General features: G+C 50.3%; 1 protein-coding gene across 4 annotated transcripts; it reads right to left on the minus strand.

Moving 5' to 3' along the window:
* Window positions 1-605: 605 nt before the first annotated feature.
* On the minus strand, window positions 606-14816 carry LOC128830942 (zinc finger protein 501-like). 4 transcript variants are annotated; one of them, XM_054016902.1, is made up of 7 exons: window positions 14633-14816; window positions 13824-13953; window positions 10045-10419; window positions 5634-5757; window positions 4507-4620; window positions 3921-4034; window positions 606-2621 (listed from the first exon to the last, which is right to left on the minus strand). In XM_054016902.1, the coding sequence occupies exons 3-7, from the start codon at window positions 10384-10386 to the stop codon at window positions 1462-1464; spliced, it is 1854 nt and encodes a 617-aa protein (XP_053872877.1). In that variant the 5' UTR covers window positions 10387-10419; window positions 13824-13953; window positions 14633-14816; the 3' UTR covers window positions 606-1461. The 4 variants fall into 4 exon arrangements, with proteins under 4 accessions (XP_053872877.1, XP_053872876.1, XP_053872874.1 ...); XM_054016901.1 differs by lacking the exon at window positions 13824-13953 and having other exon boundaries at window positions 5634-5718; XM_054016899.1 differs by lacking the exon at window positions 13824-13953.

The following is a 14816-nucleotide window of genomic DNA, read 5'->3' on the forward strand; positions in this document are numbered from 1 at the left end:
GAAGGCAGGGGGCTGGACTCGATGACCTTTCAAGGTCCCTTCCAGTTCTAGGAGATAGGATATCTCCATTAATTAAAAAAAATTATTAAAATTAAAAAGCACTACAGAAGACCAGCTCAGAATGCTCCGATCTGGGCCCAGCGGTAGACTTGCAAACACCGGTCTGATCACAGCTGCTCTGCAGGGAACTGTTACCTGTCATCTCCTCAGGGAGCCAAGGCCCCAAAAACAAACAAAACCCAGCTGTGTAGACAAGCCTGCAGGTCTCATTTTGCGGGAGGCCTGCAGGCAGCTATTGGGAAGGTAAATAGCTCCTAACCTGAGCAGAACTGTAGTGTGATGAGCAGGGGAGGGCTGAACCCCCAACCTGACACTCCACTGTAGTTAGCGCTGCTATGGCAGATGCAATGTCTGCTCTGGAGAGGTCTCACGAGCACCCACACAACTCCTAGGTCGGGCAAGGTTCAGCGGAATTGAGCTTGGCTCCAATTCCCCCCCCAGCCCTTTTAAGTTCTGAATTACGTGTTTTGACCTTTAAAGTGAAATACTCCGAGTCTGCCTTCCTGCGGCAGATCATCACACCTCACTGACACGCACGCTTTGACCACCCTGCACCCAGCTTAACTTTATTTTTTGCTGCTGCTCCAGGGTATTTGAGGGTACCACCCCCACCACCAGCTGCAGTGGGAAGCAGGAGTGTCACAAATAGAACCAGTCACCAACAGAACAGAAATCACTGCTTCCAGTTTGCCAATTGCTTCCCTGGACTGGCAAGCAAGCCGGACACTGCATTCCTGCTCTCATGCGGCACGGCGGAGCTCAGCTTCCATTTCAGGAGGGCTGAAGGTGGTGAGGGCAAGTGGTAAGAGCATAGGCGGCCTGTAGTGTAGACCTGGCTCTGCCCCTGGCTTGCAGTGCAACTGCAGGCACTTCTCAGCCACACCTCCGAGCCCCCAGCCGTACTGACTGCGGGAAGCCACTCAGTGCGGGCAAGCAGAGCGCATTTGTTGGTAACACCCTGGAGGACAAAGTACTGTTAACCCAGCACTCCTGCCGACGTGCTGACACTCACCCCCAACAGCCTGTGCTCCACTTCTTCAGTGGTGGCAGGAAGTCGTTCACGTTACAGCCGCTCGTAGCAGAGCCTGCTGGCGACGTACTCGCCGGCAGTGCCAGCGGTCAGGAGACTGTTCGTACAAAACAGCTGCGGCCACTTGGATACTTCCAACGCATTGTCCAGTCCGTCGCGGGGTCTCTTCCCCGGGCGCGGCACGTAACGGCTGCTTGCAGCTCACATTCAATACGGTCTTGCGTCACTGCCCCTCGCGTCCAGCGCTCCCCTCCCATCCGGCATGCAGAGAGGGCGTGGGATTCACTGCATTGTTTCACATGGGGCGGATCTGGCTAGTCTCTGGGGGAGGCTCTCCCCGTGCAGCTCCCAACGCAGGGCTCGCCCCCCTACTAGCCGGGATTTTCCATTTTCAGGTACAGCAGCTGGCTCTTGAACTCGGCCCCCGACGCGGCCGGCGCACCGCCCTGCTGGCCGGCGTGCGCGCACTGGTGCAGCCTCAGGGACTGCTGGCAGCGGAAACTCGTGGCGCAGGCGGAGCACTGGAAGGGCCGCTCGCCCGTGTGGACGCGCTGGTGCTTCAAGAGGTGCTCCTTCTGCACAAAGCTCTTCCCGCACTCGCCGCACTGGTAGGGCCGCTCGCCCGTGTGGATCATCTGGTGGCGCACCAGCCAGGAGTGGCAGACGAAGCTCTTGCCGCACTCCACGCACTTGTAGAGCTTCTCCTTGGTGTGGTTGCGCAGGTGCTTGAGGAAGTAGGGCTTCTGGGCGAAGCTCTTGCCGCACTGGGTGCACTTGTAGGCGCGCTCGCCGGCGTGGGTGTTCTGGTGCACAGTCAGGTTGGTGAGGCGGGTGAAGCTCTTCTCGCACTGGGCGCACTTGTAGGGCTTCTCGCCGGTGTGCGTGCGCCGGTGCTCCACCAGCGTGGAGAGGCGGCTGAAGCGCTTCTCGCACTCCAGGCACTTGTAGGGCTTCTCGCCGGTGTGGGTGCGCTGGTGCTCCAGCAGGGTGGAGAGGCGGCTGAAGCACTTGGCGCAGACGCTGCACTGGTAGGGCTTCTCGCCGGTGTGGGTGCGGAGGTGGGTGGTGAGTGTGGACTGGTGGATGAAGCCCTTGCCGCACTCGGGGCACATGTGGGTGCGCTCGCCCGTGTGGGTGCGGTAGTGGTTGGTGAGGTTGGACTGCTGCGTGAAGCCCTTGCCGCACTCGGGGCACACGTAGGAGCGCTCGCCCGTGTGGGTGCGCTGGTGCTGCACGAAGTGCTCCCTGTGGCTGAAGCACTTCCCGCACTCGGGGCAGAGGTAGGGCCGCTCCGTCGCGGGGGCCCCCGGGCACACGGTGCTGGCTTTCAAGGGGCTGAAGTCTCTCTCGTGCTGGGTGGGTTTCTCTGGCATATGCACTGCCAGGGTCACGTTTGGCCCGTTGGAGGGCGGGCCGTGCTCGGCGCTATGGTAAATATTCTCTTCCGGTCTTTGGGCCGCAGTCCAGTGCAGCTCCAGCTCCTGCAAATCTTGCTCCTTGTTCTTCTCGTGGCTGGTGAGCCAGGCGTCGGCTGGAACAGGGAGGGAAGGCAAACGTAATTCACAGGACAGCCTGGGAGAAATGAAACTATGATGCATAAAGGGGTGGGGGGGGGGAATCAACTCTCTGGCCATGCATCAGAGACCAAATGAGGGGAAGGCTGGGCCTCTGGTTACAGCACTAGGGTCCGTCTCTGCCACAGGCCCAGGGCAGAACACAGCCTCTCTCTGCCTCACTTCCCATCTGCTAGTGGGGGACAGCAATCCCTCTACCTCCCAGGGCCATAGGGAGGATAAAGACACAGCTTGGGTGTGCTCTCCATAAGCCGCCCCAAAACTTCCTCGTCATCCATCTTCAAATTCCTCTGCAAACCTCTCCTTCGCCATGACACCACATAGCCTCTGACACACAGGCTGCATGGCCTGTCATACGGACCAATATTGCCCCTTGTTCTCCTGTCCTCCCCCATCTGTTTGTACCCATGTGTTGTCTCGTCTTACGCTTAAATTGTATCTCTCTCGGGGCAGGGACCGTCTTTTTGTTCTGTGCCTGTACAGCGCCTAGCACAGTGGGGTCCCGATCCAGGACTAGGGCTCTTAGGAGCCACAGGAATACAAATAATGAACAACAATAATAACGAAGACCCTGCAGGACTCTCATACTACAGGGATGGGGCCACCGAAGAGAGACCAATAGTTCGAGATTGAAAGGATGCTAGCAAGTCTTTGGATACAAACCCTCCCTGCCACACAGGCAAGTAAGGAAACGACTGATTCTATCTGGACTCATTCCTGAGAGATTTCTCCCTAAACCCCTACATGGGGAGAAACGAAACAGGAGCTTCACAGTGGGCCAAGTTCTGCCCTCGACTGCACCCATGCAGCTCCCATTGACCCCACGGGCACGCACTTGAGAGAAGAAGTTGCTCCAGCACCTCAGTGCCACTTGGAGCAGAGAGTCACCAGGCAAGAGAGCCTAAGGGAGAACATTTCTTGTCCCTGATCCCTTCCGGTCAATCTATCCAGGCATTTCTACAATGCTCCCCTCCGGGACAGCATCGGAGCACCCCAGGGGGTTATCAGCACAGCAAAGTCCCACAGGTGGTCTCACTCCCACCCCCAAAGCAGTCCCACCCGACTGTTCGGAGGGATAAACTGCCCTGTGGGGTATGCAGCATTCTTCTTCCTGCTGCGACCGAGGCCTGTCACAGAGATAATGCTGCTCACGCTGGACTAGAGAAGAAGAGCTTTACAAGTATGAAGCTTTTGTTCGTGCTCCTGCTTTTCAACTAGACTGCCGGGATTCCGAGTCATCTGCGCCTATCACACACCTGCCACGGGCTCTGCAGGGGCTTCTCTTCCTTCTGCATCCTGCTGCTCCTCAGCCATTGGCTCTTCCTCTTGTTTAATCTGAGCGGCGATTTCGAGGGTAGACGTGGCAGACGCTGTTCATTGAAAAGAGAACTCAGTGCGGGTTTTCTAACAATCACTGCCCGACCTGAAATAAATAGCTTGTGCCTCCCGGGTGTAACTGGATAGCAAAGACCACCCATGCAGCCGAGCCAAGTCCTATTGCTAATGCAGCCCTCACTCCTTTTGAAAATTGTTCCCTAAACCTTTCAAAATGATCCCAAGCCCCAGAACCTCTGGCTCTGGAGCAGGCAGTCACTGACTAGAAACCAGCCTTGCTAAAGGGGATCTAGAGGAAACAAACCAAGTGGTTAAGTGCACTGACCAGTCCGCACACAAAACGAGGAGGGACTAGAGCCAGAAATAGTTTTGATTGGTAGAGACAAAATCAGACATAAGAAAACTACTGATTTTTTAAGCATGCAGCTCTAATGGCAAATGGAGGCTCGTTGAAGTTACAGCTGCTCGCTTCACCCGCTGTTTGAGTCGATTTCAGCCAATCTTCACCTGGGCTGGGATCTGCAGTGGTTTCTCTTTCCTCCGACTCCTGCTGACCCCTTGCACACGGCTCTTCTCCTCGCTCAATTCGGGACAGGATGTCAGGTTTGGAAATTGCATAGTCTGTTTATGGGAGAGGACATAGTGGCTATTAATAAACAGATAACTTATAGCAAAGAATTGTGACTTATTTTAAATCAATCCCCTTCTATCCCTGGAGGCGATCTGTAACCTGACTGAGTAAAAAGCAACCCCCGCATAGCGCCTCCTATGTGGGATGTCGAAGCACTTCACAAAGAGCGGATGAATCTCAGCCACCCGGAAGCCAGAGGAGTATTGCCACTGCATTGCACGAAGAAGGAAAGAGAGCAAGTGACATGCCCAAGGTCACACAGGGTCTGTGGCACAGCTGGGACCAGAACCCAGGTCTCGAGTTCCAGTTCCACCACCATAATTCCCTTACGCAGGGACATCGGTTACTTGCACCGCTTCTCTATGACACACCCTTTATGCAGCAGAATTTACCACACCCCACACAGCATCCGATTCGCATCTCTCATGCACACACGTAAGTTACAGGTGAGTGAGTGCATCGATGCCAACAGGAGTTCTACTAGTGATCAAGACAGCGCAAGATCAAAATCAGGCCCACAGAACACAAAAGGTTTTCCACATACAGGTCTGTCTTATCTTACGCGCATTTAACACGCGCAATTTCCACTTTACACAGTCGGCAAAAACAAAAACAGAAAAAAGAGAAAAACAACAGTTTTAATACTATACCTGTAGTGCGGGCCATTTCGCCCGCCATTGAACTCAATGGGGTTTTGGCTATACGCGGTTTTCGCTTTACGCGCTAACCGCGGAACAGAACCCCGCGTAAGAGGAGACAGACCTATACAAGGGCTGAGCCTATGAGTAAATACAACCGCTATTCACATCTCGAGAGCACCAAACACTGACCACCGCCACCACGCTGCACATCGGCTTTCTGTCATGACAAAACTGAATGCATGCAGGCAGGCCTGCAGCCGCAGAACTCACAGGAGTTTAAGAACACCCCTCAGCTGGTGGAGTCAAGCCAACACTCCAGAAGTCAAGCATTTTCTAATAAATCAGTGAAAAACGTTCCTTACCCAGTGAGATCATATATTCATAATTCCCCTTCATCACATTCTTGTACAGCTCCTTCTGCCAGTCTTCTAAGTTCTCCCACTCCTCCTGGGAGAAGACGGCGCTGTCATCAAACATCACCGGCACCTGACATCAAACATTCACTTAGCTCTTTGCTTTAACTCATCTCTTATACTTGTGTCACTAATATATAAAATAGATAGGGAGTGCCTAAAAAAGGCAACTAGATTTAATGCAGAAGATGGGCATTTTTTAAACACACTGTTTATGTGACAATTTAATGTTCATTATATTTGAAAGAACAATAGTAAAACGATGCAACAAATGAAAACAAAAGGGGACAGAATTCCCTGACGGGGAGAAGCAAAGGAAAACGGTTTGTATTGCAATGCCACAGAATGAAAGCTGAGTTACAACAGGACTAACAAAAGCCAGAAGGGTCCCATTTAATACCATCACTCGATACGATTCCGGCTGCACCAAACATGGAGCAACATTTCTTCCCCTTTAACAAGTATTTTTCTTAGATATTTTAAAGTTTATGGTCAGAAAGATACAGGGCCAGATTCAGATCTTTTGCACTGGTGTGAATCTAGAGCACCACCATTGAGTTACTCCAGCTTTACTCCAAGGCAGTGGAAAAGTATGTCTTGTTCTGTGGAAAATAACCAATTCGCCTCCAGTTGCATTCCAGATTGTTAAAGGTGCTGAGTTTAGAGTTATTAAAAGCATACTGGAAACACTTTCTACGACATCTGCACACTGCACTCGGACATTACACAATGGGCGCTAATACGAGAACCTGGATATGCTGCTGTAAATCACAACAATCCAAGTCGAAACACTGGGAGCAGAAGAGGGATTATTTAGCTTCGTGTAGGAATGAATTATGAAAGGAGGAGAAGCCAGAGACGACATCATCAGTGTCAGAGGGATGGTAAGGAAAAGGGACTCACTGTTAGTGTTCATTAAAAAATAATTCCCCTAGCTTTGGATGAGGAAGGACTACCGCAGGTCTGACCAGCAGAACCTTTGGCATATCTTTATTTGAGAAGTTCGTCTCTGTATGTCATAGAATGAGACCACAGAGAGAGACCATAGAATATCAGGGTTGGAAGGGACTCCCCCTGCTCAAAGCAAGACCAATCCCCAGACAGATTTTTGCCCCAGATCCCTAAACGGCCCTGTCAAGGCTGTATCCCCACTTTGAACTTTAGGGTACAAATGTAGGGGCCTGCATGAAAACTTCTAAGCTTAACTACCAGCTTAGCCCTGGTCCGCTGCCACCATCCCAATGGATTCCCTCCCTGGGAAGCCTTGAGAAACCTTTCACCAATTCCCTGGTGAATACAGATCCAAACCCCTTGGATCTAAAACAAGGAGAAATTAACCATTCCCCTCTTTCCTCCCACCAACTCCTGGTGAATCAAGATCCAAACCCCTTGGATCTTAAAACAAGGAAAAATCAATCAGGTTCTTAAAAAGAAGGCTTTTAATTAAAGAAAAAAGTAAAAATCATCTCTGTAAAATCAGTATGGAAATTAACCTTACAGGGTAATCAAACTTAAAGAGCTCAGAGGACTCCCCTCTAGTCTCAGGTTCAAAGTACAGCAAACAAAGATAAACACTCTAGTAAAAGGTACATTTACAAGTTGAGAAAACAAAGGAAAACTAACACGCCTTGCCTGGCTATTTACTTACAAGTTTGAAATAGGAGAGACTTGTTTAGAAAGATGTGGAGAACCTGGATTGATGTCTGGTCCCTCTCAGTCCCGAGAACGAACACCTCACAAAACAAAGAACACAAACAAAAGCCTCCCCCCCCCCCAAGATTTGAAAGTATCTTGTCCCCTTATTGGTCCTTTAGGTCAGATGCCAGCCAGGTTACCTGAGCTTCTTACAGGGAAAAGGATTTTGGAGTCTCTGGCCAGGAGGGATTTTATAGTACTGTACACAGGACAGCTGTTACCCTTCCCTTTATAGTTATGACAGGCCCCCTCAAGGATTGAACTCTCAACCCTGGGTTTAGCAGACCAATGCTCAAACCACTGAGCTCTCCCCAAGTCTTCTAGAGACCCTTTAGGGGATCACAGTTCAGAGAGAAACTGCAAAAAACAAAACATCTGCCTCTGGCTGTATAGACAGGCCTCAGTACAGGGAACGAGGGAAAATGAGTCCAGACATACCCGATTCGACGTCTTTCAAAGCCACGAGAGCTAGACGCATTCAGGCAGGGTCACTGGGAGGGACTGGATCCTAGGTTGGGGAGGGAGTGTGGGCAGAGAAGACAGTCTCTTGGAGGAACAACTATGACCTGAGGCACTGCTACCAGCCCACTACCAACAGCTGATCTTAGTAACGTACCCTTCCCTCGGAGCAGCACAGCTCCTGGCACAGGAGGGAGCGTAAGTGCTTCTCTCCTCTCTGAACAGGGATTCTCGGCTGGCCTGGAGGTTAGGGGTGCTACTGCATGCTCAAGTTTATCCCCAGAGAGGATAAACTCGCCCCAACAGCCAGCACAAGAGGCAGTGAGAGTGGGGATTCTCCTGATAAGAGCCCCAGATGGACGGTACGGGGATGAGTTCTAGGAAACTATCCAATGAACCCTCCAGACCTAATGTGACTAGCTAACGCTAGTGGCTAATCAAGGCACTGCCTCTATTCAAACTTTTGCAATGGGAAATGAAAGGGCTACTGGATCAGAGATATGAAAAATCTAGGACTATCAATTAATCACAGTTAACTCAAGTGATTAACTCAAAAAAAATTAACCTGGTTAAAAAAATTAATCTCAAGTAATCACTGTTTTAATCTTACTGTTAAACAGCAATAGAACAACAACTGAAATTTATTCTATATATTTCTGGATGTTTTTCTACATTTTCAAATACATTGATTTGAATTACAACACTGAATACAAAGTGCAGAGTGCTCACTTTATATTTTATTACAAATATTTGCACTGTAAAAAAGAAAATATAGTATTTTTCAATTCACCTCGTATAGGTACTGTAGTTCAATCACTTTATCGTGAAAGTGCAACTTACAAAAGTAGAATTATTTTTTTACATAACTGCACTCAAAAACAAAACAATGTAAAACTTTAGCGCCCATAAGTCCACTCAGTCCTACTTCTTGTTCAGCCAATTGCTAAGACTAACAAATGTGTTTACATTTACGGGAGAAATGCTGCTCGCTTATTTACAATGTCACCAGAAAGTGAGAACAGGCATTGCATGGCACTTTTGTCGCCAGCGTTGCAAGGTATTTATATGCCAGATATGCTAAACATTTGTATGCTCCTTCATGCTTCAGCCACCATCCCAGAGGACATGCTTCTATGCTGATGACAGGTTCTGCTCGATAACAGTCCGCACTGCTTGGGATTGATGCATGTTCATTTTCATTATCTGAGTCAAATGCCACCAGCAGAAGGTAGTTCAGGTTCTGTAGTTTTCCAAATTGGAGGATTGCTCTTTTAAGACTTCTGACAGTGCATTCCACACCTTGTTCTTCTCAGATTTTGGAAGGCACTTCAGATTTTTAAACCTTGGGTCGAGTGCTGTAGCTATCTTTAGAAATCTCACATTGGTATCTTCTTTGCATTTTGCCAAATCTGCAGTGAAAAAGTGTTCTTAAATCAAACAACATGTGCTGGGTCATCATCTGAGACTGCCATAACACAAAATATATGGCAGAATGTGGGTAAAACCACAGAGCAGGAGACATACAATTCTCCCCCAAGGAGTTCAGTCACAAATTTAATTAACACATTTTCTTAACAAGCGTCATCAGCATGGAGGCATGTCCTCTGGAATGGTGGCTGAAACACGAAGGGGCATACAAATGTTTAGCGCATCTGGCACGTGAATACCTTGCGACGCCGGCTACAAAAATGCCATGCAAACGCCTGTTCTCGCTTTCAGGTGACACTGTAAATAATAAACAAACCAGTTTAGCTACTGGCTGAACAAGAAGTAGGACTGAGTGGACTTGTAGGCTCTAAAGTTTTACATTGTTTTGTTTCTGAGTGCAGTTATGTAAAAAAAATAAATTCTACATTTGTAAGTTGCACTTTCACGATAGACTGCTCTACAGTACTTGTATGGGGTGAATTGAAAAATACTATTTCTTTTCTTGATCTTTTTACAGTGCAAATACTTGTAATAAAAATCTCAAGTGAGCACTGTACACTCTGTATTCTGTGGTGTAACTGAAATCAATATATTTGAAAAGGTAGAAAACATCCAAAAATATTTAAATAAGTGGTATTCTATTATTGTTTAACAGTGCGATTAAAACGGCGATTAATCGCAATTTTTTTTTTTAACCTTTTGACAGCCCTAGAAAAATCCCTTTGTTACCCGATACAGGCTCAGCCTTTACTTCCTGTACTAATTGGGGTACGCTTACCTTGGGGACTTCTCCATTAATACCAGGGGGGAGTCTCAGGATCCAGAAGTTCCTGTTCTTCAGCAGGTTCTCCATGTTCTCCAGCCTCCTCTGCAGCAGCCCGTACTCCTGGATCAGAGTTCCCAGTGCCGCCCATTTACTCTCCAGCTGGTTCCCAAACTCCAACTCGGTTTTCTCACACTCGAATATTTTCTTCTCAGCCGTCCCAGTTCTCCCTTCCAGACTCAGCAACCGTGTGGCCAACGAATCCACCTTCCTCTCCACAGCTTGGATGGCAGCCACTAGGGTCCACATCGAAATCTCTGCTGTTTGCACCGACGTTCGTTCAGGCTGGGAAGACATCAGGCGCTGCGACTCTGCATCCCACGCCTGAGCCTGTTTGCAAGGAGAGAGACGGGAAATGGAGCTAGAGTCAGATACAGAGACTCTGCACAAGAGCCGCTCACACGCTGCGGACTCCTCAGCACTGTGCGATCTCTACGCCGACAGTGGCGCTGTCCTGATGCGAGGAATGAGCTCTTTTGACATCTTTATTAGAATTATAAACTCCTTGAAATGAGGCTCATAAAAGGTTCAGCTGCCCTGGGCTGACATGTGCCATGAATAATAGCTACCCAGCTATTTTCTTCTTAAATTAGTGCGGTGACGGTCTGAAGCGGAGTTTGTCTGCAGAGCGTCAGGCATCCTAGACAGAACTTTATACCCACACAGGGGAGGTTTAAGGGCTGCCTCAGCTCGCAATCGAGTCAGTTTCTACAGTGAGAGTTAAGACTAGCGTCAGTTCTTACAACTGCCCTTTCGTTAGCCTGCTCGTTTCAATGATCACACACTCCTCATTTCTGTTAAATGTTTCTCGTCCCTGTTGCTGTGTGAAAGACCCAGAGTGAAAACACCTACACGAAGGGCTGTCAAATGCCCAGTGTAAATAAACAAAGAAAAGAACCTATAATTTTCCTCTAATTTCCTTCTGTTATAGTCTTTTTCGCTGTTATTGTAACACTATTAGTGATTTTAAGTTGATGTCCCCTGGAAGTTTGCAGATGCTGTGTTGTGTAAATTCATATTGCTATACCTGCTGCATGAGAGATGCTACAAACAATTTTAGTGAAATACAAGTGTGTGTACACACGGTACAAATAAAAAGTGGTTTTAAAAGCAGTTTTGGAGCAGACAAACGCTCTGCATGCTGGTGGCTTGATCATTTTCCATTCAAAATGCCAAGTTTGTTTATTTGGAAGAAGCTAGTATAATGTAGCTCTCCTACTGGCAGTCACAACCCAGTGGATTCTGGTCATACAGGAATCTATAGTGCTCTCCTGCCAACCAGCAGATCCTGACTGGTGTCCTGGGAACCACAGAGTTAGCAGCTCTGCGTTTTTCATTGAATATCTTTATCCACACTTTTGACACTTACGCACTCAGGGGTCCCTCAAATTCCCAGGAACTATTCAGACATGTAAAGTTACTCACATGAATAAGTGTCACTTTCATCCCCGCAGACTCTGATCCTTTGCTGCAAGTCAGGCATGCAATTCTAGTTCATTTCATTCACAGCCTAAGCTACTGAATGGCAATGATGCCTGACAAAGTTTTGTCACTGACATGACCTCTCATGAGAGCGCCACAGGAACAATGTACAAGCAACAGAGGTGGTGTCAACTTTAAAACAGTGTCAGACACTAGAGGAATGAGACAGAACTGTACAGCAGAAAGGATCTATTTTAAAATGAAGAATCACAGTGACGGTCAGAATCTAGGCTGCCTTTTCAAAACTGATAACCCTTGCACACAACGCTCATAAAGATTATCTTTGCACACAGCTCAGAGGTAAGCAGCAAAAGAAAAGGTCTGAGGCCTTGTCCACACGGGAAAGTTTGACCAGTTATACTGGTATAGGCACACCGGTATAACACCCTACACCCTCATTCGGGTGTAACAGCACCTGTTCCCAGTTTAGAGTCAGAGCGTTTAAGGCCAGAAGCGCCCACCAAACCATTTAGCCTGTCACAGCCCACCAACCCCAGCCAGCTCCCTCATACTAAACCCAACACGCGAAATTTGCCCAGAGTAATACAGCCCACAAGAGACTAGTCTATTATCTCCTTCCCAAGCAACATAACTAGGCTGGTTTAAATTCCTACCTTAGCTTATACAAAAAAACAAAACAAAACCCAAAATCTCTCCCGTGTAGACCAGACCTGAGTCCTTAACACCCAAATCCTACACAGTGAAGAAGAATTTAGCTCATCAGAAGCTTGGTGCTTGTTTTCTACCGGCCCAACCCAACGCATCATCCCCCACATATTTTTACTCAGGATATTCCACACACATTTGTCCACTGCCGGGATCAGTATTCCAAGAATGCCTAGAGGCCCCAGCCACAGTCAAGGCCCCATTGTTAGTGATATTCCTGTAGCGTTGAAGAGCCCCAGTTACGGACCAGGACCCCGTTGTACTATGCCCCAAAGAGTTTACAGTCTGAAGTATGAGACAGACAGAGACATGGGGGAGTACAAGGAAACAACGAGACAGTCCTGGTCAGCATGGTAGGCAGTGGGCTCTGCACACCAGCCACTTAATCACAGTGAAGTTTTTTGGAGGCCTGGTAGCTTTGTGAATGTTGTGGGGGCGAGGTGCTCTCCCAAGCATGAGGGGCAGCAGGGGAGAAAGCACATTGGCGACACGTTTGAAAATCTAACCAGATGGGGAGAATGGGGCTAGGCTGTCAAGACCCTTGAAAGTGAAGGTCAGTAGCTTTTGTTTGTTGAGCTGGAGAAGAGGGAATGAATTGGCAGCAGGTTTAAAACAAACAAAAGGAAGTATTTTTTCACACGATGCACAGCCAACCTGACAAACTCCTTGCCAGAGGATGTTGTGAAGGCCAAGACTATAACAGGGTTCAAAATGGAACTAGACAAGTTCATGGAGGATAGGTCCATCAATGGCTATTAGCCAGGATGGACAGGGATGGTGTCCCTAGCCTGTTTGCCAGAAGCTAGATCACTTGATGATTACCTGTTCTGTTCATTCCTTCTGGGGCACTTGGTTTTGGCCACTGTCAGAAGACAGGATACTGGCCTAGATGGACCTCTGGTTTGACCCAGTGTGGCCGTTCTTATGAGCCTGTGGAAGGATTCAAAGCAGTGAATGACATGTTCAAAGCAACAAGCCATGAAAGTGATCTTGGCAGCACCACGCTGAATGGACACAAGCCGGGCAAGATTGCATTTGCCAAGGCTGGGGGAAGGAGGTGGCAGTAACTGAGAGGTGAGCAGATGAGAACCTGGGGATGAGCGTTTCAGCCGTGTGGCTGGACAGGAAAGGCCGTCTCTTAGAGATGTCGTGCAAAAAGAATCAGCAAGATTTAGACGTAGCCTGGATGTGAGGACCTAGAAATTGATCTGAGACAAAGATGAGGCCCAGGTTACAGGCAGAATGGGGGTGCTGTCCACAACGATCAAGGAAAGAGGTAGCAGTTAAGACTAAGGGGAAGGGAGAAAGGTTAAGAGCTCTGATTTACCCATGTTGAGCTTAAGCTGACAGCTAGAAACCCACAAGGAGATGTCAGAGAGACAGGCTAAGAGTTCAGTTTGGCCAGAAGGAGACAGGTCTGAAGCAAAGTGATAGGTCTGTGCGCCATCAGCACAGAGAGGATAGTTGGATTTGTGTCTGCGGATGAGATTACCCAAAGATAAGGTGCAGAGGGAGAAAATAAGGCTATTGTACTGCGCACTGTACAAATATGTAATAAGAGACGGTCCGGGTCGTGAAGAGCTTACGTTGCAAGGAATCAATGCAGCAGACACCTGCCCAAGTAGTCCCCCACGCGAGAGCCGTCTCCCTGAAGTCAAGGGGACGCCTTCCGTGGCAGAAGTTATGCAAGTCTGGAAGCATTTCCAGGATCAGGACCTAAACAGACCAGACAGGTAGAGGATGAGAGAAAAGCGACCGCCGCCTGCCATGCCAGCGAACAATGGGAACGCTGGGCAGACATAACCCAGTGCCCACAACCCCCTACCCCCAAGTGCCCCTTGCAGGGCGGGGGAGCCACAGCCCCTGGATCCCAGGGGAGCCATTCAGCAGAGGGACAATGGGGAGGACCGGCTGGAGCCAAGCGGGAACCCGCTGGGCTGTTTCCAAGGCAAAGTCACGGCCGGGACCCCGAGGAGTTTAACATCCCAGGGCCGGGCCGGGACCCCACAGGCCTGAGCCCCGCGGACCGGGACCGGGACCGGGACCCGCAGCAGTGGGGGCGGGGCTGGCGCTGCGAGCGAGGGGACCGGGGGGGGGGGGGGAGTCCGGACCGGGGGGGGGGGGCGGGCGGACCCCGGGGCCGGTCGGTTCCGAACGGAAAACACCGGCCTGGGCCCGGCAGTGCAGCGCCCCGACCCCGGCCCCCGGTCCGCCCGGCCGCCCCGACCCAGCCCCCGGCCCCGGCCCCCTGTCCGCCCGGCCGCCCCGACCCAGCCCCCGGCCCCCGGTCCGCCCCGGCCCCGACCCAGCCCCCGGCCCCCGGTCCGCCCCGGCCCCGACCCAGCCCCCGGTCCCGGCCCCCGGTCCGCCCGGGGAGCCCCCACCCGGCCCTTACCTGGGCAGCGGCCCGCTCGGCCATGGCCCCCCCGGGCGGGGCTTCTCCAGCGGGCCCGGCCCGGCCCGGCCGAGCTCCGCTCCCGCTCCGGGCTGGGCAGAGTCCCGGCGCCGCCTCGCCTCGCCTCGCCTCGCCACGGGCAGGTCCCGGCCCCGCTGCCGGGCGGAGCGGAGCAGAGCGAGCG

The sequence above is a fragment of the Malaclemys terrapin genome, chromosome 2 (assembly GCF_027887155.1).
Source record: "Malaclemys terrapin pileata isolate rMalTer1 chromosome 2, rMalTer1.hap1, whole genome shotgun sequence".
NCBI lineage: Eukaryota > Metazoa > Chordata > Testudines > Emydidae > Malaclemys > Malaclemys terrapin.

Coding starts and splice junctions, on each gene's coding strand:
- LOC128830942 (XM_054016899.1), bottom strand. CDS start 14,656: ATGGCCGAGCGGGCCGCTGCCCAG. Junction 5,758..10,044: donor TTAATGGAGAAGTCCCCAAG/GTAAGCGTACCC, acceptor GTTTGATGTCAG/GTGCCGGTGATGTTTGATGA. Junction 4,621..5,633: donor TGAATATATGATCTCACTGG/GTAAGGAACGTT, acceptor TCCCATAAACAG/ACTATGCAATTTCCAAACCT.